Source organism: Sminthopsis crassicaudata, chromosome 5, assembly GCF_048593235.1.
Source record: "Sminthopsis crassicaudata isolate SCR6 chromosome 5, ASM4859323v1, whole genome shotgun sequence".
Classification (NCBI taxonomy): Eukaryota; Metazoa; Chordata; class Mammalia; order Dasyuromorphia; family Dasyuridae; genus Sminthopsis; species Sminthopsis crassicaudata.
The window spans coordinates 251320356-251345148 of NC_133621.1; the positions used below are offsets into that span (position 1 = coordinate 251320356).

Here is a 24793-nt window from a genome sequence, read left to right on the forward strand (position 1 = left end):
TGCAGGAACTAAATAAATGCTTTCTCTATGTATCTTAAGATTTCTCCCATTAGTTAATTTGGGAAAGAGGGTCTAGTACTCATCCCACCCAAACCAATTGGGTTGAATTGCAATTTGCAAATTGCAAATTGCAAATTGAATTTATAGAGCCAATTACAATCTGCCCTCAAAAGGCAAACTTACCAAAGAAATGAAATGACTTAAGTTATGAAGCAGAAAAGGATCTAGGTACCATAGTATTCAATTAAGTGGGTGAGTGAGATGGTTAACAAAATAATTCCCAAGGTCTAACATTGAAAGAGATATATACATCCCATTGAGAAACTATAAGAACCCATATGTTCTTCAAAGTTTGTGACACCCTTGGTAGAGAGGCAGTGAGGTAGTACAATGGTCGAAAAGACCAGAGTTCAAATCTGGCCTCAGACACTTAGTAGCTGTATGACTCTGGGCAAGTCACCTAATCCTGTTTGCCTTAGTTTCTTCATCTGTAAAATGAGCTGGAAAAGGAAATGGCAAACCACTGCAGCCAAGAAAACCCCAGATGGGGTCAGGAAGAGTCAGACATGACTGAAATGACTCAACAACATGTACAGTGTAACAGTAGCCATGCTGGCCTACTTGCTGTCCCTCCCCCATGATGCTCTTTGCATTTATATCGACTGTCATCCAAGTTGAGAAGGTTCTCTTTCTCCATCTCTACCTCTTGAAATCCCTAGTTCCTCTTTTAGACTCATCTACAAGAAGTATCCCCAGTTCCTAATACATTTCCTTTCACAGCTACCTGGAATTGATGTTGCTTAATTAGAATGTAAGTTCCTTGAAGGCAGAGACTGACTTAAGCTTTTCTTTTGTATCACAGTACCTACACATAGTAAAAATTCAATAAATTCTTGTTTACTGAATGCCTAGAGAGATTAACCACATATAACTAACAAATAAAAGTTTTCAAAATATGTGTGAAACTCAAATACTTATTCATTGAACATCCATTTTCTGAAGACACTACAACTTTCAACTTACTTCTCAGGCTTGATGCCCAATCGCTCTCCTCTGTCCATGTTAAGCGTGCCTGCTCCTTGGCCATAGCCATATCCTTTGGGTCCATATTTCTTTCCATAGCAGGATTTGCAGTAGACCTCATCATCATGAATTGCCACAGTTGTACTGTCTAAATTTTTCCTGCAAACCACTGTAGAGGAAAAAATGAGGTTTGAAAAATGTCCCAAAGGAGCTCAATATTCTCAGAACAATGACAGTATACACAATTAACTACAAATGCCATTCACTGAAAGTGGTCCCAAAACCAGAGAATGATAAGCTTCATTTAGCCCTACAAATAAAGAGAGGGCTCTATTTTATTCCAGGGCTTTCAGGCATTTGATATTAAATCCTGGAAATTCAGAGTTTAGTTGGAATAGCCTTAGGCTTTAACCTAGAAACATGGCCTACCTTCACTTATTATGATTTGTTTCTCACCTTTTCATACCTTTATCCCACAAATCTCTCCAAAATCTGTAGTGGAAGATTTGTTTGTTGTACTTAGAAGGAGAGATCTGGTTTGGAATCCTATCTTAAACAATCAAATGCCTCCATCATCAAATCAGTCATTGTAGTACAATATAGTACAAAGCACAAGACAGCAACTGCTCTGATTGGTTCCTCACTTTGGACATCTATATTCCTTACATAAAACCAACACTTTTTCCTACTACTAATACACTTTCAAAAGCTTAAACTGAGTTTGAGAAAGAGGTACTAGGAACTCTTTGGGGCCACAACTTGGCAACAGAAAAATCTCTAGCAACCAGAATATCTTAACCAGAATATTGGTTTAGTAGAAAACATGCTTCTATCCCCATGAGCCATCTTGGCAGAACTGAAATTAAATTACAGTAAATGAACAACTTCCACAATTTGCAAGCTAAAGAAATTATTTTGGGTCAAAGGATATATATGAACAGACAATTCTCAGATGAAGAAATTGAAACTATTTCTGGTCATATGAAAAGATGCTCCAAGTCATTATTAATCAGAGAAATGCAAATTAAGACAACTCTGAAATACCACTACACACCTGTCAGATTGGCTAGAATGACAAGGGAAAGATAATGCACAATGTTGGAGGGCATGTGGGAAAACAGGGACACTTATTGTGAATACATCTAGCCATTCTGGAGAATGGTTTGGAACTATGCTTAAAAAGTTATCCAACTGTGCATATACCCTTTGACCCAGCAGTGTTACTACTGGGCTTATATCCCAAAGAGATCTTAAAGAAGGGAAAGGGACCTGTATGTGCAAGAATGTTTGTGGCAGTCCTCTTTGTAGTGGCCAGAAACTGGATACTGAGTGAATGCCCATCAATTGGAGAATGGCTGAATAAATTGTGGTATATGAATATTATGGAATATTAAGATATTGTTCTGTAAGATATGACCAACAGGATGATTTCAGAAAGGCCTGGAGAGACTTACATGAACTTATGCTGAGTGAAATCATTAATATAGAGATCATTATATACTTCAACAATACTATATGATGATCAATTCTGATGGACATGGTCCTTTTCAACAATGAAGAATGAACCAAATTAGTTCCAATAGAGCAGTAATGAACTGAACCAGCTATACCCAGCAAAAAAAACTTTGGGAGATGACTATGAACCACTACATAGAATTCCCAATCCCTCTATTTTTGTCCGCCTGCATTTTTGATTTCTTTCACAGGTTAATTGTACACTATTTCAACTCCGATTCTTTTTGTACAGCAAAATAACTGTTTGAACATGTATACATATATTGTATTTAATTTATACTTTAAAATATTTAACATGTATTGGTCAACCTGCCATCTGGGGAAAGGGTGGGGGGGAAGGAGGGGAAAAATTGGAACAAAAGGTTTGGTAATTGTCAATGCTATAAAATTACCCATGCATATAACTTATAAATAAAAAGCTATAATGAAAATTTAAAAAGAAATTACTTTGGGTAGAAGAATTAAATAGTGTTCTCTGTTCTTTGGCAGCCTATATATTAGATAGAAACACAGCATTTATAAATGGGCAGCTTGTGTATAAAATGACAAGTGGTAACTGCCCAAGAAATGAAAAAACAAACAAACAAACCTGATTCGGGGTTTAATAAACATTGTTGCTTGGAAATTCAGCGTCTGACAGAGTGTTTACTGAACTGAACTGATATGATAACATAAGGAAAGGACTGTACAGCCTGTCTTCACTAGCACAAATTACTGGTTAAAAATAGCAACTAAAGATAAAAAGCTATTTTTAAAAAATAGCAACTAAAAAAAGCTATCTTTGTATTTTCATTTTGGTCCAGTCCAGGAATTTTATCAGTGTAGGGAACTCCGGATATGGAAAATCCTCCCTCCCTCCCCTAAGAAGAGAGAGAGAGAGAGAGAGAGAGAGAGAGAGAGAGAGAGAGAGAGAGAGAGAGAGAGAGATTGATTTCCACTCAACTTATTTATATCTTAAAAGTCTCAGAGCTTCTCAGGGATCTTGAGAAGTTGAGCCCTGCCCATTGTCATCTAGTGATAGAATTTGAAACCAGGTATCAGCCCTCCATCCATGGTTATGTGATTCAGAAGCTCTCTCTTCAGAATTCCACACTTGTTATCTATTATCTTGTGATTGTGGGAAAGTCACTTTTCTTTTTTGAGTCTCAAGGTGTTTCCTTATCTGTAAAATAAAGTGTTGGACTAGATCTTTTCTAAGCCTAAGAAAGCATAGTAATTTCTGGTGCCTTTCTCTGTATTAGTTAGGGACAGCTGAAATCTGCTAGGTGGCCAGTGGAGAGAGAGCATATTGGATCTGAAGTTAGGAAGATTGAGATCAAACCTGGCCTCAAACACTGAGTAGGTGTGACCCAGCATAAGGATAATAATAACACCTACTCTTAGGGATGTTGGGAGGACCAATGAGATAATATTTGTGAAGTGCTTTGCAAGCTTTAAAAGCTACATAAAAATGTTAACTATTAATATTAAGGACAACTAAATGGGACAGTGGAAGGACCTAGAGTCAGGAAGATCTGAGTTCAAATCCAGTCTTAGACACTTACTAGCTGTGTGACCCTTGGCAAGCAATTTAACCTGTATGCCTCAATTTCCTCATCTTATGAAATAAACTAAAGGAGGAAATGGCAAATAACTTCAATATCTTTGCCAAGAAAATCCCATGGGAAAAAAACATGGAGTTATAAAAAGTTAGAGATAACTGAAAAATTTAATTATTAGTAGTGGTAGTAGTGGTGGTGGTGATGGTGGTGATGAGAATAGTAAGAGGAAGAGGAAAAGGAGGAGGAAGAAGACGAAGGAAAGAAGAAGAGGAGGAGGAGGAAGAGAAGGACTGGAATGCAGGTTTCCTGACTCTGAGGCCAGCACACTATCCACTAAGCCAAACTTTCTCTTGTTATAGCCTCTTGAGAACAGGACTATATCTTGCTTCATCTTTGTATTTCTAGTTCATCACACAAAATCACTATTTAAGAAATTCTTGAATACATACAAACACACACACACGGATATATGAAGTATGAATTATGTGCATATATCTTTATATACATATACATATGCCAAATTCTTATTTGACATTCACATATATAGTATGAATATAAGTCAAATATGTATATACTTATATATACACACATGTTAAATTCTTATAGCTCCAAGATCAGACTTCTTCAAAATATGTCACACTTCAGAGACAAATAAACTCAGGAAGTAACAGTAAAACATTGCCAAGTACAATGTCTTAGAGTAGTTCTTTAATAAGTGTTTATTGTACTGGCACAGTTGAGTAATATCCTGTGAAGTAGCTTAATGTATTTGAATATATACTACTCAAAGTTATAATTATATAAGAGATGGCAGTTGGTTTCAGTCCAATGAAAACATGCAATAGAAATTGGGATAGAGCTATACAAAGGAAGAATCTAGTTAAACACAACTGTGTTAAGGCTTAAGGACTCTTAATTTCATTGTATGAAAACTTCCTTTTAGCACATGTCACCAGGTCTATATAGAGTGCTAGTCTTTAGGATTGTCTGAAACTCAGAAAGCCTGGCTGTGATCACATAGCTAGTGACAAGAGGCAAGATTTGAATCTGGAGTCTTTCTGAATTGAAGCAAGTCTTCTATCCAATTGAGCCAATCACCCTCCTGCTAGAAATAAGAGATGACATTTAAAAGTGGGACCTTTATAATTTTTTTTTAATTGAAGAAATAAATGTTCTACTGGTTTATTTTTTCTTTCAAAAGGACAGCTAAATTTAATCTATAGAGAGAACTTTCTCCTATGACAAAGAGATGGGCAGCAAAAGTAGTGCTGCTTTTGATTTTTTGCAATGAGAATTTTCTATAAGACCAGGTCATTCAATCTAGTTATGTTCAAAAGTGATGAAGATAGAAAAGCTTCCAGAAAACTAATGGAGTAGATCCAGTCAGACAATATTCAAAAGGCTTATTTGAAGAGGAGTTAAAGAGCTATGAAGTTTAAGAAACCAGCTAAATCTTAGTTGCAATCTTTTGTTGTAATAAACATCTACTATGTGTGTACTGTCTTTTCCTTATTTCCCTTATTAACGAAATAAATCAAAATAAGTATATTTTTCTTTAATTAAGAAAAAAGATCCCTGAAATTGAATCAACTCTTTACTGTCATCAGGAATTTTAAATTTTACTTTTAACAAATGAGACATTTCTTTCTTTACCCTTTAAAATGCAGTAAAATTACTATTTAATTGAAAGTTAGAATTGAGATTTTTATCTTTGGGGCCTATGATGTCATTGGCATGGGAAACTTCTGATGAGACAGTGAACTTTACCTGCTTCATGTTGGCATCTGTACTCAGTAACTTGTCAGGGGGCACTAAGAAGATGAGGGGCTAATTTACAGTCCCATACATATTTTGTGTCAGAGGCAGGACCTGAACTCTATATATTCCTGACTCCAAAATTAGCCCTCTATTCAACAAACCATACTTCCTATCAATCAATCAATCTGTTGCTCAATAAACATTTGTTAAGCACCTACTATGTGCCAGGAACTGTGCTAAATGCTAGAACTACAAAAAGAGACACAAGACAGTTCCTGCCCTCAATGAACTTAGAATCCAATAGAAAGACAAATAAATATGTACAAAGCAAGGCATATATAGGATTAAAAGGAAAAAATTAATAAAGGGAAGCCACTGGAATTAAGAGGGTTTGGCTTCTTGTAGAAGATGGGTTTTTAGTTGGAACTTAAAAGTCTGGAAGGTAATAAGTGAGGCAGAAGAGTGAATAAGAGACGGCTAGAGAGGAAAAGCAAACATAGCTAAATTTAATTTATAAAGAGAACTTTCTCCTATGATAGAGAGATGGGCAGCAAAGATAGTGCTGCTTTTGATTTTTTGCAATGAGAATTTTCTATAAGATCAGGTCATTCAATCTAGTTATGCTCAAAAGTGATGAAGCTAGAAAAGCTTCCAGCAAACCAATGAAGTAGATCCAGTCAGACAATATTATATAAGCCTTTTGAAGAGGAGTTTAAGAATCATGAAGTTGAATAAACCAGCTAAATCTTAGCTGCAATCTTTTGTTGAAATAAATGTCTACTATGTGTACTATCTTTTCCTTATTTCCCTTACCAACAAAATACATCAGAATAAGTGCAATTTCTTTTAATTAAGAAAAAAGATCTCTAAAATTGAATCAAATCTTTACTGGCATCTCTCATCAATTTTTACTATCTTCCGTATATAGGAAAATTATTGTATAGTTTCTTCACAAATATCTGTTACATACTAGTTTGGGAATGAACTCATTAACATTACCACCCAACACTGGTATGGCACTCTTTTTTCAAAGTATGTGTGTGTCCTTCAAGAAAGAAATCTACAATTTAAGTTACAAAAACTAATACTATTAATAATACTTGTGAGTATTATTACTTATTAATAATACTTATAAGTAATTGGAATATTTCTCTATCAAGTCTCCATCCAATCCGCTGTCTACTCAAGAATCAAAGTGATCTTTCTAAAGCTCTGCTCTAACTACATTACTCCTCTACTCTAAGATTATTCTAAGGGTCCCTCTTACCACCAAGATCAAATAAAATCCTCCTTTATCACTTGGATTCCTTCTACTTTATAGTCTTCTTACACCTTACATTCCACCCCATCCTTTGCAAACATATATAGGCTCATTTGCTATTCTTCAGAAGGCATACCATCTTCTGACTATAGACATTTTCACTGATTATTATCCCTTTTTCCTGAAATGCTCTCCCTCCTCATCTCTCCCCCTAGCTTTGCTGGCTTTCTATAAATCTCAGCTCAAATTCCACCATCAGGAAGTCTTTCCTGATTCCCCTTAATTAGTCCCTTTCTCTGTTGACTGTCTCATTCCTGAAGTTGGGAGGATCTAAATTCAAATCCAGCTTCAAATACTTACTAGATGTTTGATCTTGAGCAAATCACTTAAACCTATTTGCCTCAATTTCCTCTTCTATAAAGTTAGCTGGAAAAAGAAATGGCATTACATTTGGGATTACAAAGAGTCAGATATAACTGAACTGCTAAACAACAACAATAATAGTAATATGCAATATTATAAATAGCCAATATGCTATTGAAAGTGAGCATAGAATAAATAGTAGAAAGGTGGCCTTTGTCCCAGGAAGACTTGAATTCCAATCCTGCCTCTAACCCATGCTAGTTGTATGACCTTAAATAAAGCACTCTTCTTGATGCTTTTAACATCTAAGATTGTAAGTTACAAAGGAGGTGTCATCTTCCATTTGTAGTGGAAATTGCTCACTAAAATCTCCTTAGATTGATGAAATTCCACCATCCAGTGCCTTATCTAGAATTTGCCTGCCTGTGTAGTCCCTACAAGGCTATGGGTTCCACAGGGAAAAGAAAACTTGTTTTCCTTATTTCTGCATCTCTTCCTGGTAAACTGCATGTAGTAGAGTCTTTATTGAAGTGGTCAGAGTTGATAAGGAAGCCTCATACTTACCATTAACAACTCCACTTTACATGTTATAGAAGTACCCAAGGAATGAAAGCATCTTTGGCTTTGTATGCTCTGTGTGTGTGTGTGTGTGTGTGTGTGTGTGTGTGTGTGTGTGTGTGTGTGTGTTTCTCTGCCAGTGTTTAAAGAGGCTACTTCTTGGAAGCTATAGAATAGTCTTGATCTATCATAGACTTGAACCAGCTGAGGGCATTGGCTCTTAGATAACCTACCAAGCTAGATGGATAGGGTTATGGACAGATTATCCTATCTATTTTAGTAGCCACCAACTAAATGGTGGACAGATCACTGTACTGGGAATCAGGAAGACCCAAGTTCCAATCTTATCTTGGATACTCTTACTATGACTCTGGACAAGTCATTTAACCTCTGTCTACCTCAGTTTCCTCATTTTTAAAAGGAAGATAATAATAGCACCTGTCTCCCAGAGTGGTTATAAGGCTCAAACAAGGTAGGGGAGGGGAATGAAGATTGTTAAAAAAAATCATATAACTTGATAGACTAGAAAGAACCACTGAATTGAGTCAAGAGCATCTTAGTTCAATACTATATGTCAATATTAGGGTGACCTTGTCACCCTAACTTTGAGGGTGAATTAAATGGCTCAAAAGAGTCTCTTTCAGCTTGAAATGTAGGCTCCTTTCCATGTAACCTCAGGTAAGTTAGCTTTACCCCCTCTTCTGTAAAATAGGAGGTTAGGCTGGATAGAAAATATCTAATTTATAATCCCATACATATTATGTGTCAGAGGCAGGATCTGAACTCCCATTCCTTTTCTACAAAAGTTGAACTAATTGACCTCAAAGATCCCTTCTAGTTCTGTCTAGGTCTATGAGCTAGATGAAGCTAGATGAAGCTCCCAGAGCCAGGAAATCCTATCCACGTCAAGTGTTTGACCTAAGTTAAATGAGGAGATAGGAAAAGGATTTCACTGGAAGAAGGAACTACCAGTTAAAGAGGCTCCCTATACTAATACAATCAGTCAATAAAATTAGTCAACAGAATTATTTAAAGAGCTTTTACTATGTGCCAGCTATAGAGCTAAATGCTGGGATATAAAGAAAGACAAAAACACTTGCCCTCAAGAAGCTCACATTCTAGTAGGGAAGATTGCTCTCTTTCTTTCTTTCTCTCCCTCCTTCCCTTTTTTCCTCCCTCCCTCTCTTTGTCCTTCCCTCCTTCCTCCTTCCCTCTCTCTTTCTCCTTCCCTCCTTCCTCCCCCTCATCTTCCCCTCTCCTCTTTGTAGTAGATTATCTAAGAGCTTGTGCCCTTTGCTGGTGCAGAGTGCAAAACTACTCTACAGCTTCCAAATAGAAGCCTCTTTAACACTGGTAGAGAAAAACACACACATACACATACACATACACACACACTGTGTGTGTACACAGTGTGTGAGAGAGAGATAGAGATTAAATGGAAGGAGCATCTCAGAGAGAAGACAGGATGGGAAAAGCTTCCTCAGAAGATAAAATCTGAGCTGAAGGGAGATTATATCAGGAAGAGCTGAGTTACAATACTTCATACTTCACTCTCTATACCACTGAACCCCTAATAGATAAGGTCACAATAGAGAAAGGTTACTTACTGCACAGAAAGCAACATCTGTGGAAGCTTCTTCCATCACACTGCACCTCTTCAGCATGGTACACAGTCCTTCCACAGGCCCCACATTTGTTACCACCTCCCCAGTTGGGCATTTTTACTAGAGAGAGGGGAAAAAAGGAACATGTCTGTAATATCTTGGGAATCAGATTTTAACTAAAACAGAAATAGAACTGTTCAGCCTTAAACCTCAGGGCAGTTGCTAGACCACACAGCAGGGTCCTTCACTGGGCATTCCTCACAGCGCAGCCGTACTAATCACCTCTGAGGCATATCCAGGGAGGGGGGAGGGAAACTTTCTCCCAGAGCTCTCTCTTAGCCCAGGCACAGGAAGCTGCATTCATCCAGTCTGGGAGGAAGCTGGCAAATAAATAAATAAACTTCTTACCCCAAGGGCAAACCCCAACAGATTTTTAACAATGAATAAGAAGCTGAAGGGAATGATTGACACTTTCTACACAGAGAAAGAGCGGGTATCCAACCCCGAGGAAGCTAACAGCAGAGAGTCGGCAGATAACACCCTAAAGGGGAATGATACTTGCCCCCCAACACATAACTCTATCCTAGAAGAGACTATTAAAAAGTTAAGAGAGTTTGAAGAAAAATAGGGAAAGGAAAGAGAAGCTATGATAGAGAATAACAATGTTCTGAAATTTGAGTTGGAAAAAATAAAGAATTCACAGCAGGTTCAGAGAAACAAAATTTGTGAATTAGAAAAGGTTAAAAAATCACAGGAAAGTAGGATTTCTGAATTGGAAAAGATAAAAAATTCTCAAGAAAATAGGATTTCTGAATTGGAAAAGATAAAAACGTCTCAAGAAAGTAGGATTTCTGAATTGGAAAAAGAAAATAACTCACTAAAAAAAAATTAGTGAAATGGAAAAAATTTCAACAGAGCAAAATAATTCATTTAAAAACTCAATTGGGCATATACAAAAAGAACTAAAAATGTGAATGAAGAAAATAACTCATTAAAAATCAGGACAGAACAAATAGAAATGAATAATTCATTGAGAAACCAAGAATCAGTCAAACAAAACAAAAAAAAATAAAAAGCTAGAGAATAATATCAAATACTGGGAAAATCTATAGACTTGGAAAATAGATCTAGGAGAGATAATCTGAGGATCATTGGACTTCCCGAAAACTATGATCAAAAAAAAGAGACTAGATTCTATTTTACAGGAAATCATCAAAGAAAACTGTCCAGAGATAATAGAAACAGAAGGGAAAATAGGCATTGAAGAATTCATCGAACACCTTCTGAAAAAGACCCTAAAAAAAGAACTCCATGGAACATTGTGGCTAAGCTACAGAACTACCAAACTAAGGAAAAAATATTGCAAGCAGCTAGGAAAAAAAACAATTCAAATATCAAGGTGCCACAATAAGGGTCACACAAGATCTGGCTGCCTCCACATTAAAGGATCGAAGGGCCTGGAACCTGATATTCAGAAAGGCAAAAGAACAAGGATTGCAACCAAGAATAAACTACCCAGCTAAGTTTAGCATTTTCTTCCATGGAAGAAGATGGTCATTTAACGAAACAGAGGAATTCCATTTGTTTCTAAGAAAAAAACTAGACTAAAACAAAAAATGTGATCTACATGTACAAGACTGAAAGAGAAGCAGAAAAAGGTAAAAAGAACTCTTGAGAACTGTATCTCTGTTGTGGATATACAGAAAGTCCACATGGATAATTTGATTTTACTGATATAATATATTAAAAAAAAAAAAAAAAAAAATGAAGTAGTAAAGGGAAGGGGATAGTATCAGAAAAAGGGGAAGGAGTGATAAAAAGAGGGAAACTACATCCCAGGAAGAGGCTACCACATCTGAGGGAATTTAGAGAGAGGGAGAAACATTGTGTGAATCTTACTCTCATCAGAGTAGGCTCAAAGAGTAAATAATTGACATATTTGTTTTTCAGAGAATTCTCTCTCACCTCATTAAAAGGGGGGAGAGGAAAAGGGAAAAGGAAAAGGGGAATAAGGGAAGGGTACAATAAAGGGGAAGAGACTTAAAAGGAGGGGGGAGGGATACTAAAAAGGGAGGGCTGCGTGTCACAAGTGGGGTCTATAAATTAAATATTGGGTAAGGGGTTCAGGGGGGTCAAGGGTTAAAAAAAAAGCATAATCTGGGGATAATATGATGGCAGAAAATACAGAATTAGTAATTTTAACTGTAAATGTGAATGGGATGAACTGTCCCATCAAACAGAGGCGGATAGCAGACTGGATCAAAAGTCATAACCCTACAATATGTTGTTTATAGGAAACACACTTAAAGCAGGGAAATGCATACAGAGTAAAGGTAAAAGGCTGGAGCAGAATCTATTAGGCTTCAGATGAAGTAAAAAAAGCAGGGGTTGCCATCCTTATCTCAGATCAAGCAAAAGCAGAAGTTGATCTAATTAAAAGAGATAAGGAAGGAAACTATCCTGCTAAAAGGTAGTATAAACAATGAAGCCATATCAATATTAAACATATATGCACCAAGTGGTATAGCATCTAACTTTCTAAAGGAAAAGTTAAGAGAGTTGCAAGAAATAGACAGCAAAACTATAATAGTGAGAGACCTCAACCTTATACTCTCAGAATTAGACAAATAAAACCACAAAACAAGTAAGAAATTAAAAAGGTAAATAGAACATTAGAAAAACTAGGTATCATAGACCTTTGGAGAAAACTGAATGGTGATAGAAAGGAATATACTTTCTTCTCAGCAGTTCATGGAACCTATACAAAAATTGACCATATATTAGGACATAAAGATCTCAAAATTATATGCAGGAAGGCAGAAATAATAAATGCTGTCTTCTCAGATCACAATGCAATAAAAACTACATTCAATAAGAAGTTAGGGGGAAATAGACCAAAAAGTAATTGGAAACTGAATAATATCATCTTAAAGAATGACTGGGTGAAATAGCAAATTATAGAAACAATTAATAATTTCACCCAAGATAATGACAACGATGAGACATCATACCAAAATTTGTGGGATGCAGCTAACGCAGTAATAAGGGGAAATTTTATATCTTTAGAGGCTTATTTGAACAAATTAGAGAAAGAGAAGATTAATGAAATGGGCCTGCAACTTAAAAAGCTAGAAAAAGACCAAATTAAAAACCCCCAACCAAAAACCAAGCTTGAAATACTAAAATTAAAAGGAGAAATTAATAATATTGAAAGTAAAAAAAACTATTGAATTAATAAATAAAACCAAGAGTTGGTTTTATGAAAAAGCCAAAAAAATAGATAAACCTTTGGTAAATCTGAAAAGAAAAAGGAAAGAGGAAAATAAAATTGTTAGTCTTAATAATGAAAAGGGGGATCTTTCCACCAATGAAGAGGAAATTAGAGAAATAATAAGGGATTACTTTGCCCAACTTTATGCCAATAAATTTGATAACTTAAGTGAAATGGATGACTACCTCCAAAAATATAGGCTTCCTAGATTAACAAAGGAGATAAATTGCTTAAATAGTCCCACTTCAGAAAAAGAAATAGAACAAGCTATTAATCAACTCCCCAGGAAAAAATTCCCAGGACCACATGGATTTACATGTGAATTTGACCAAATATTTAAAGAACAATTAGCCCCAATGTTATATAAACTATTTGAAAAAATAGGGGATGAAGGAGTCCTACCAAACTCCTTTTATGACACAGTCATGGTACTGATACCTAAACCAGGTAGATCGAAAACTGAGAAAGAAAACTATAGACCAATTTCCTTAATGAATATTGATGTTAAAATCTTAAATAAGATATTAGCAAAAAGACTTCAGAAAATCATCCTCAGGATAATACACTATGATCAAGTAGGATTTATACCAGGAATGCAGGGCTGGTTTAATATTAGGAAAACCATTAGTATAATGGACCATTTTAATAATCAAATTAATAAAAACCATATGATCATCTCAATAGATGCAGAAAAAGCATTTGATAAAATCCAACATCCATTCCTACTAAAAACGCTTGAGAGTATAGGAATAAATGGACTATTCCTTAGAATAATCAGGAGCATATATTTAAGACTGTCAGTAAGCATAATATGTAATGGAGATAAACTGGAACCTTGCCCAGTAAGATCAGGAATGAAACAAGGTTGCCCACTATCACCATTACTATTCAATATTGTTTTAGAAATGCCAGCCTCAGCAATAAGAGTCGAGAAAGAGATTAAAGGAATAAGAGTAGGTAATGAGGAAATCAAACTATCACTCTTTGCAGATGACATGATGGTATACTTAGAGAACCCCAGAGATTCTAATAAAAAGTTATTAGAAATAATTCACAACTTTAGCAAAGTTGCTGGATACAAAATAAATCCACATAAATCCTCAGCATTTTTTATACATCACCAACAAACTGCAACAGCAAGAGATACAAAGAGAAATTCCATTCCAAACAACTGTCAAGAGTATAAAATATTTGGGAATCCATCTACCAAAGAAGTCAGGAATTATATGAGCAAAATTACAAAACACTTGCCACAAAAAATAAAGTCAGATTTAAATAATTGGAAAGACATTCAGTGCTCATGGATAGACCAAAAGAATATAATAAAGATGACAATACTCCCCAAACTAATTTATTTATTTAGTGCTATACCAGACTCCCAAGAAACTATTTTAATGACCTAGAAAAAATAACAACAAAATTCATATGGAAGAATAAAAGGTCGAGAATTTCAAGGGAATTAATGAAAAAAAAGTCAGATGAAGGTGGTCTAGCTGTACCTGATCTAAAGCTATATTATATAGCAGCAGTCACCAACACCATTTGGTATTGGCTAAGAAATAGACCAGTAGATCAGTGGAACAGATTAGGTACAAAGAACAAAAAAGGGTACAACTATAGCAATCTAGTGTTTGACAAACCCAAGGATACCAACATATGGGATAAAAATTATTTGAAAAAAACTGTTGGGAAAACTGGAAATTAGTATGGCAGAAATTAGATATGGATCCACACTTAACACCATATGATTTAGGCATAAAGAATGAGATCACAAATAGATTAGAGGAACAGAGGATAGTCTTACCTCTCAGATCTGTGGAGGAGGAAGGAATTTATGACCAAAGAACTAGAGATCATTATTGATCACAAAATAGAAGATTTTGATTACATCAAACTAAAAAGTTTCTGTACAAACAATACTAATGTAAACAAGATTAGAAGGGAAGTAACAAATTGGGAAAATACTTTTAAAGTTAAAGGTTCTGACAAAAGTCTCATTTCCAAAATATATAGAGAACTGACCCTAACTTATAAGAAATCAAACCATTCTCCAATTGATAAATGGTCAAAGGATATGAACAGACAATTCTCAGATGATGAAATTGAAACTATATCCACTCATATGAAAGAGTGTTCCAAAGCTCTACTGATCAGAGAAATGCAAATTAAGACAACTCTGACATACCACTACACACCTGTCAGATTGGCTAAGATGACAGGAAAAGATAATGATGAATGTTGGAGGGGATGTGGGAAAATTGGGACACTGATGCATTGTTGGTGGAGTTGTGAAAGAATCCAACCATTCTGGAGAGCAGTTTGGAACTATGCCCAAAAAGTTATCAAATTGTGCATACCTTTTGACCCGGCATTGCTGCTATTGGGCTTATATCCCAAAGAAATATTAAAGAGGGGAAAGGGACCTGTATGTGCCAAAATGTTTGTGGCAGCTCTTTTCGTAGTGGCTAGAAACTGGAAGATGAATGGATGTCCATCAATTGGAGAATGGTTGAGTAAATTATGGTATATGAATGTTATGGAATATTATTGCTCTGTAAGAAATGACCAGCAGGATGAATTCAGAAAGGTTTGGAGAGACTTACATGAACTGATGCTGAGTGAAATGAGCAGAATCAGAAGATCACTATACACTTCAACAACAATGCTGTATGAATATGTATTCTGATGGAAGTGGATATCTTCAACATAAAGAAGATCCAACTCACTTCCAGTTGATTAATGATGGACAGAAACAACTACACCCAGAGAAGGAACACTGGGAAGTGAATGTAAACTGTTAGCACTACTGTCTATCTACCCAGGTTACTTATACCTACAGAATCTAATACTTAATATGCAACAAGAAAATTGGATTTATACACACATATTGTATCTAAGTTATACTGTAACACATGTAAAATGTATGGGATTGCCTGTCCTGTAGGGGAGGAAGTAGAGGGAGGGAGGGGAAAATTTGGAAAAATGAATACAAGGGATAATGTTATTAAAAAAAAAATTACTGTCAAAAAAAATTTTATAATTATAAAATTAATTTTAAAAAAAGAAAAAATAAAGATTTAAAGTAATTGTATCATCAATAGTCATAACTGTGACAAGTCCATTTGCATGCACAAAGGTTTACTATAACTACAATAGTCACTCCTCCAGATGGAGATAATTGAAGTTTCTAAGCTTCACTAATCTGGAATATTTTTCCATGATGAAAGTCAACAAATGGAGGCAACAATATAGCTTTATCCCTTTGTTCTAGGGCTGTCAGTAAGAATGAATAGAGTCCAGAATTTATTTCATAGCATCACAAACCATTTTTTGAGCAGGTCAGGATGGTCCTTGAACAAAAGCCTGAAGTCACTAGGAGGCTGGAAGCCCAGATCCTCAGTTACCTCTGCATGAGCCAACATTTATGATCCTCCCTTCCTATGTGTCTACTCAAGCAGAATAAAAAGACCTTATTTCTTAACAATCAACATTCCAACATATAGACACATATGTAGTTTTAGATAATATGCTGTTACTCTTGCTGTTCTTGAGAAACAATCTGTTCTTGAAAACAAAATGAAAAGCCAATCCTTCCCTTAGAAATGAAACCCAGTACAGTCAAAAAAGGAAGACAGTCTTTTGTTTATTTGATTGTTTAAGTATCTGTTTGACATATTTGCCTTTAGCATTCCTTCAAGACTGAACACAAATACTACCACCTTCAAGAGGCCCTTCCTCCTCCAATCACCATCATACCAATGGCGACTTCTATAATGTTCTCCTCTAAAGATGAATGTTCTCTGGGAGCAGGTTTCTTGGGAGGCTTCTGGAAGCAGCCTTAGTTTCAAATGCAGTAATCACCCGAAATGCATGCAGCCAGGTATTAAAGTCTAAATCCTTTATTGTCTCCTTCAAAGTCTTTTTTCCTTCATTACATCTAGAGAACTGTTAAGCATCTTGCTAAACAAACATTGTTTCAATTCCACTGACTTAGCAGCTAGTAAGAATTCTAACAGACTTCCTCTAAAATTTGTTTAGAAATCTAGTATTTTGAACTTACATATCCATTTGCATGTTGCTAGCCTTATTTGTTCTGATCTTTCATTTCATCCTCAGTGCTTAGCACAGTGCCTGCATTTAATAAATGCTTAATAAATGATTGATTGTTATCTGTTTATTGATTGTCTATCAGCAGGTACCCATAGAGACCTATTTGTTATATCATCAATTTAAAAGGCTACTTCATTACAGAAAAAAGACCCTCTTTCTCAATCTATTTCTTTGTTATGGCCATTTGAATTCAGAGAGAAAGAAATTTTCTTTTTTTCCTTTTTTTGGTTTGCTTTTTTTCTTTCCTATGGTTTTCCCCTTTTGTTCCAATTTTTCTTTCACAACATGACTAATATGGAAATATGTTTAAAATGAGTGTACATGCATATCTATATCAAATTGCTTACTGTCTTGGGAAGAAGAGGGAGAAAAAATAACTCAAAATCTTTACATGTAATTGGAAAAATAAAATACTTTTGAGAAAAGAAAATCCAGTTTTAAAGCTCTTTGACTAGGTGAAGATGATAAGGTTTGAATCCCCTCAATTCCTGGTGGTGATGAGGTTAGTGGCAATAAGAGAGTTGTTAGCATCCCCTTTAATCAGCCACAGATTTAAAAGTGAAGAATTCACTTATTTCCAAATTATTAACTGCAAAATGAAAGTTTATTGTTGGATAGAAACCAGTTTGCTGAGAGACTGACTTCTATAGTGGCAGAGATATATTGGGAAATGGAGTTTTGGCGCTAAGAGAATGCTCAGTAGGCAGGGTCCTAGCAAATTGCTTGGACCATCTACAAAGGCCTTAGCTGAGGGAAGCTGTTATATGTGCATGTTGGTGGGGGCTGGGGTACCCCAAGCTGATCAAACCAGGATTCCTCAATTGAATAAGAATTTAGAATTTCTATGGGAGTTGATTTGCTCCTGAATAGTATTACTTCTCTCATCCAGGGAAGATGGACCCTGTCTCTAGACGCTTTGGAGCCTGGGAGATTCTGATCTCAGAGATAAGAAAAGGGGATACAATCTCAGAGTGATAATCTTAAAGGGAACACAGCTCAATAAAGGGAACAGTTTCCCTCCTGCTTCAAGACTACTAGATGTCAGTGCTACTAATAGAAATTAAAGAAGAGTTTTCTATCCTAGATAATGTAGGGAATGAACTTCAGTCTCACTATTCTAACTGGTTAAGATCAACTCATGATCTATAGTCATTCTTAGAACTCATAATGGTGTGCATTAGCTTTAGGGTCAGGTTTCTCCTGAGAAGGGATCATCAAATTAGTCCAGGAAATTGGGTTCAGATTACAACATTCCCTTCCTGCTTAAACAATCCAGTTTGATTTGATATTTGCCAATGGTGTACATTCCTAGATTAGTATTTTCCATACTTATCCATGAGAAATTTTAGTATGAAAGCAGGACCAAACAGATGATTTTCAGAATTAAGAAAAAGGTACCATTCCATTGTTACATAAGCAATAATATACCCATGTCTGAAAACAAAATTAAATCTAAAAGTTTTATTTATGCTTCTGGTACTATAAATCACTCTTACTTTTCCTATAAGACAGTTGACCTATTGTTGAAACTTGGAATGAAACTTGATCTTGATATTAAATAGCAAGATACAAATAATACTTGGGCTTTTCGGCCTGCACTGGGAACACTACAGCTATTTAGTTAAGTGCATAATCCATGATTATAATCAGGTATTCATTCCTCAAGGCTTCATGGGTCACTCCTACTCTTGAATACCCTTTGGCTGACTGAGCTCTGCCAACAATTGCTAAGATTCCTGAAGTTCATTCAATAGACAAAACATAAGTGAATAGGTATATACATGAAAGCACTTGCTGAAGAGGCACATAGGGAAAGGTGTGAAAAATCCCAATAGTTCACAGTGTTTTCCAAAATTTTATGTGCTTACCAGAGGGCCTTAAAGGAATACCAAAGGTGTCTGGATAGGACATGAACAGACAATTTTCAGCAGAAGAAATTAAAACCATTTCTAGTCATATGAAAAAATGCTTTAAATCACTATTGATTAAAGAAATGCAAATTAAGATAACTCTGAGGTACCACTATATACCTCTCAGAGATGACAAGAAAAGATAATGATCTATGTTAGAAAGGATATAGGAAAGCTGGGATACTAATATATTGTTGGTAGACTTGTGAACTGATCTAACCTTCTGGAAAACAGTTTGGAACTATGCCCAAAGGGCTCTCAAACTGTGTACACCCTTTGATCCAGCAGGGTCTGTACTGAATTTATATCCCATCATAAAAAAGGGAAAAGGCCCTACATATGCAAAAATGTTTGTAGCAGAATGTCCATCAGTTGAGAAATGATTGAATAAGTTATGGTATATGAATGTTATGGAGTTTTATTGTTCTATAAGAAAAGATTAGCAGGATGATTTCAGAAAGGCCTGGAAAGACTTACATGAACTGATACTAAGTGAAGTGAGCAGACCCAAGAGAACACAGCAACGAGATTATATGATGATCAATTCTGTTGGACTTGGCTTTTTTCAACAATGAAGTGATTCAGGCCATAGACTTGTGATAGAGAGAACCGTCAGCATCCTGGAAGAGGATTGTAGGGGACTGAATATGGATGACAAAGATGTCCAGAAGTGCAATCGACAGAGCATAAAGACCTGACTTCAAATCTAGTCTCTTACTAGATATCTGGCTGAGCTTTGTTGGTTGCTTTCCTTATCTATAAATAACAATAATATCACCTATACAAATCTAAACTTGCTGTGAACATAAACTAAAATTAAAGAGTTTTGAAAACCTTGTATGCGGGGTTTTTTTTTTAATCATTATTTTCACACAGAAAATTATTTGAGTTTTTTTTTAATTACAATTTCTCTCACACTTAACTATTTTATGCAATCACATCTAATGTCATGTATTTAAAGGCAAATTTGAACTCAGGTTCTCCTACCTTGAAAGCAAGTGCTCTATCCCCTACATTATTTAGCTGCCTCAAAACACCTCACTTCTAAAGTAAACATTAAGTAGTCAGACTTTCACAAAGTGACTAATCAGATTAGTCATTGAACAAAAAGCATTGATTTGGGATTTATTCTATCATTGGGTTTAGAATTGGCAAGAACATCTCAGGCAGTCATTTAGTCCATCTCTTAGAAATGTGTTATTCTCAGATAATGAAATTATTTATAAACATGGTCCCAGAGCTAGAAGGAACTTCAGATATAGCACATCTAGTCTAAATCCAATTTTTCAAATGAGGTACAAGGAGACTAAAGTATTATTTGTATTGTCTCATATATCTTCTAGGTCAGGCTCACTATATTACTAAACTGGGATTTGAATCTAAAAGCTTTGACTCTAAATTCATTATTTTTTCCACTCAACAAAGCACTGTAAAGCATCATCAGATATGGTGCTAGGGATACATAGAAAGGCAAAAACAGTACCTACCTTCAAAGAACTTGCATTCTAATGGGAGAGATTACTTATAAACAACTGTATGCAAATAAGATAAATACAAAAATAATTGAGATAAGCTGTTTATTGAGATAAACAAATAACTGTTTCCCTCAGGTGGGGTCTTTTTCAGAGGCCAGAATTCAAGGAGACTTTCTCCTTGAAGGGGTTTCAGAGAATGTTTTGGGGTCTCCCCTTCACAAGTAGTAAAGAAGGCTGAGAAAGGCTTCATGAATGCAAGATTTTAACTGAAGAAGGAATCCAGAACATGATTAAAGAGGAAGAACTTTCAGTTGGACAATTTACCAAACAATGAAATTATCTTTTGTCTCCTAGTAGGTTTTGGCTAATTAATAGAAAAGGGATTTCTTATTGTTGTGCCAAGATATAGAGATAAGTTGAGAAATATTAATTTTTAATCGGAGAAAAGTCAACTTTGGCCACACAGGATCAGTATCCAAATCATATGGCCCAGGAACAAAAGGACATAGGGCTTTTTATAACAGAAACCAGCAAACAGCTTAGCTTGCTTCCTTATCTGACATATTTGCAACTGTTTGTTAAGGGACTACAAAGACAGGGGCAGGGAGACTACAATCTTGCAAGAGATTTCCATTGCTAATGTTATGCAAGAGAGAAGGAAACAAAGGTCTTTTAGATGTACAAAAGGGGTTTGAGATTATTGGGTCAATTTAAGGTCTCAAATCTAGTTTTCTTGGGGGGGTTCTAACACTATAATATATTCTGTTAAAGATAACATTACCCTATTTCAACAGAAATAGTTGTGTGACCTTGGGGTAAATAACTTGACATGGATGCAGCAAAATGCAGGGAGAAGAATGTGGAATATGCAGTCAAAAGATAAACCCAAATTTAAATCTAGTGTAGGTACGACTTTGAGGAAATCCCTCTGTACTGGGTTTTGCTTTTCCCAATTTCTATACTCCTAGAATTACAGATAGCATATTGAAGCTGAAAGAGTCCTTAGAGATTCTAAAATTATGGCCCTCAGATCCCTGGGAATCCCTGAGATCTTTCAAGGGATCTATAAGGTTGAAACTATTTTCATAATACTTCTTGTTGCTGAATCATTTCATTGTGTCCAACTTTTTGTGATCCCATTTGAGATTTTCTTGGTAAAAATACTAGAGCAGTTTGCCATTTCCTTTCTCAAGTTCACTTTATAGATGAAGAAACTGAGGCAAACAGGGTTAAGTGTGTTAGTTTCTTACTAGGTACTAAGTTGATACTTAACAATTCTCTAGCTCAGGATTCACACCTTTAGTTCACACCTTTAAAAGGACCAAGTTCATTGGTTGTAGGAGTTCCTACAAGCCCCTGGGAATACCCACAAGTCCATTCTCTGGGAGGATAAAAAGAGGAACATTGAGTCTGAGGAGTCAGTCTGGATTGGGTCAAGGAGAAGACATCCTGTGGATTCGCAAATGTGGCAATCCCACACTTTTGGAGGGAAAGAAGAGGATTCGAGATTCTACCTTCTGCTCTGGCTGGAGGCTCCAGAAGCCTCCCAAGAAATCTGCTCACAGAGAAAAAGATTTGCAGAAAAGAGATCCCCTCACAGAGAAGGATTATAATTGAGAGACAACAGGACCTTAACATTTTGGCACCCAACATGGGGCAAGGACTTATTCTGAGCCCTTGAGAGGAGTTAGCCCGGACCTTGACAAAAGTGAATTGCCCAGGTCACACAGCTAATACGAGTCTGAAAATGGATTTGAACTCAGGTCTCCTGACTCTAGGACTGGTGCTCTATTTACTGCACCACCTAGCTGCTTCCATATTAATAATACTAAGGTGTTTTCATTTCTAATACAATAAATATTGATAGCTAAAGCCCACACAAAGAAAGGCTCTGTAGGGGTGTCTTTAATCATTGTGTTTAAGAGCACAAAAGGGTCTTGAGGACAAAAAGTTTAGAAATAGCTCATCTAGTTCAATCCCCTCATTTTAGATCTGTGAAAACCAAAATCTAGACCATGTATGAATTTGGCACAACAGGTTCAGGATTCAGGCAACCAAAGAGGTTTAGGGTTGTATCCCCAAATGATTAGGTTCAGCACAGGGTCCTCTTGATTACCCTACGATTCGGCGCAGGGCAGGGAGTTGTAGGAACCCCTTTTGACGGCACAGAGGTTCTTCTTAAAGGAATTTACAAACCTGAAAAGATAGACTGGTAAAAGAAGTTTATTATTGGCATTGGGAAGTCAGCCTTTACTATGCATGAATAGAAAGACTGAATTTCTTGCTGGCAAGGTCCTGACAGAGAAGTAAAGTTTCTAAGCAGAGAAATCCTGACAGAGAAGTATAAAGTCTTGTAGGGGAAATAGGTGAGAAAGAGATAAAGAGGGGGTAATGCTGAAAGAGAATATCATTTCAGTGGGCAGAGGGTTGCTGCTATGCCAAAGTGAGAGAGAAGTTCTTTGGCATAGCATGGCATGGCATATTAGGTCCTCTGCAAGGACTGAGCCCCAAGTTGGCTCTTTTTATAATAGCAGCCTCGGCTAGCAGCTCTTGATGGGGACTGGGTGCAGTTTGAGCTGAAATCAGAATAGAGAATCTTGGAATTAAATGAGTGTCTCTGGGCTAATCTTCACTTCCTTCAATAGGGAGCTTAATCAGTAGTGAATGTTATCAATGGCAGTGGTACCCCTTTCTCAGGATAAAGAATGAAGTTGTTTATCCTGTTGCACTTGGGGGGTCTTTTACAGAGGCCAGAGTTCAAGGACACTTTCTCCTTGAAGGAGTTTCAGAAAGTTTTGGGGTCCCCCTTTCAGTTTTAGGCTCCCCTCATCAGTAATATGTGACAGAAAAAGATTTTTAACCCAGGTGGATTCTCTGATTGCAAAATTCAACATTTTTTCCATTGTATTTTGCTATTTCCCATGTCAAGTTATTTATCCAAGTGGTAGAACTCAGACCTTCAGAGAATATCCCACCTTTCTACATTCCACAGTGCTTCCCAGCAAAGTGGATGAAGTCTGCCTCCAAAAGCCTGGTGAGTCTGAAATTCAAATGAATTTTAATGGAATTTTATGGAAAAGTGCAACTATTTTTTCATGTATGGCAGGGATCCTAATCTTCAGGAGTCAAAATCAAACAATGTAAAATTCAGCACTCTGGACATTTCTCATCGGTAACATCTAATAAAACCATCTGCCATTTCTTTAGCATTCTTGGCCTTGCTCCACAGTGTAAAAGTCAAGATTCCATTTTTTATACAAGTGTCTGTCTGGCCTTGCTACACCACCACAGCTGACATCAATCATGGCAAAAATGGATTTTCACTCAACAAATCTGACCTGCATTCCTTTCTCAAATCTTTGTGCATTAATTTACAGAATGGCAAGGAAAGAAATAAAACTTCATTTTACAGATAACATTTCAGAAAATAGTCTAAGTACAAGAATGTTTCTAGTTTCTAGGCCTGGTCTTTTGTTTTTAATATCTAGAACAACCAGTTTAGTTGGGAGAATCTGTCACCACAAGAAAACATCAAATTTAAAAGGCTTAATTAATTTATTTCTAAACACTCATACTTTATCCAGCATAGGCTTGCTTAGAATCCACCCAGAAGTCAAGGAAAGAAAGATCCAAAGACTTTGCAGGGAGGAGGAAAGAAGGGAAATTTTCTTGAATTACAAAGCTTGAATCTGACTTCTATAATGGTGAGGTTACCAAAATGTTACAATCATCCTCTCACTCAAAACTGCTGCAAAGCACAAAATCATCATTTATTATATATATATAATTAGGTTGAAGTTATTGACATGATTTAAAATCTGAGGGACCCAAATCTACTAAGTTCAACAGTACATTTGCCACTCCTTCAGAAGACAAACCACTGGGGCAATGATTAAAGTATTTTCTGGAGTGGATTCAGCTTATAGACTAGATACCAAATGTTTCTGGAATTTTTTGTTTGTTTGTTTGTTTGTTTTGTTTTGTTTTCAACAGGAGATAAGACTTTACCATTTTGATCTTGATAGGATGAATTCTTTAATATAAAGTGGATCCTCATCTTAAACCTCTTCATTTTTAAAGAAAAAAAATTAATTCTCTTGTTTTTCAATCTTTATTCCCCCCCCCCCAAGCAAGCAAATCATCCCTTATAACATTGATTTAAAAAAAAAAGGGGGGGGGGGAAATCCCTTTAGCAAATAAAACCAAGACACATTGATACTGAAAGCAGTTAGTTACATATGGGCATTAGGTTTGGAGTCAAGAAGACCTGAATTTAAATTCGACCTCAGACATTTAATAGTTGTGTGACTAGAGAATCACTTATTCTCTTTCTTACTTTCTCAACTGAAAAATGGGGAACCTCTTTCACACAGTTGTTGTGAAGCTCAAATGAAGATATTTCCA

At 36.0% G+C, this 24793-nt stretch overlaps 1 protein-coding gene across 5 annotated transcripts in view; it reads right to left on the reverse strand.

Moving 5' to 3' along the window:
- The window catches only part of CSRP2 (cysteine and glycine rich protein 2), a 37371-nt gene that overhangs the window by 7314 nt on the left and 5264 nt on the right, over positions 1-24793 (reverse strand). For 3 of the 5 annotated variants that reach the window (XM_074270829.1, XM_074270830.1, XM_074270832.1), the window contains 2 exons: positions 9627-9743; positions 1024-1192 (listed from right to left, as the gene is read on the reverse strand). In XM_074270829.1, the coding sequence (XP_074126930.1) occupies positions 1024-1192; positions 9627-9738 (281 nt within the window). In that variant the 5' untranslated portion in view covers positions 9739-9743. Of the gene's footprint in view, positions 1-1023; positions 1193-9626; positions 9772-11588; positions 11700-24793 lie in introns of those variants that run through there. The other 2 variants (XM_074270833.1, XM_074270834.1) reach the window with 2 other exon arrangements.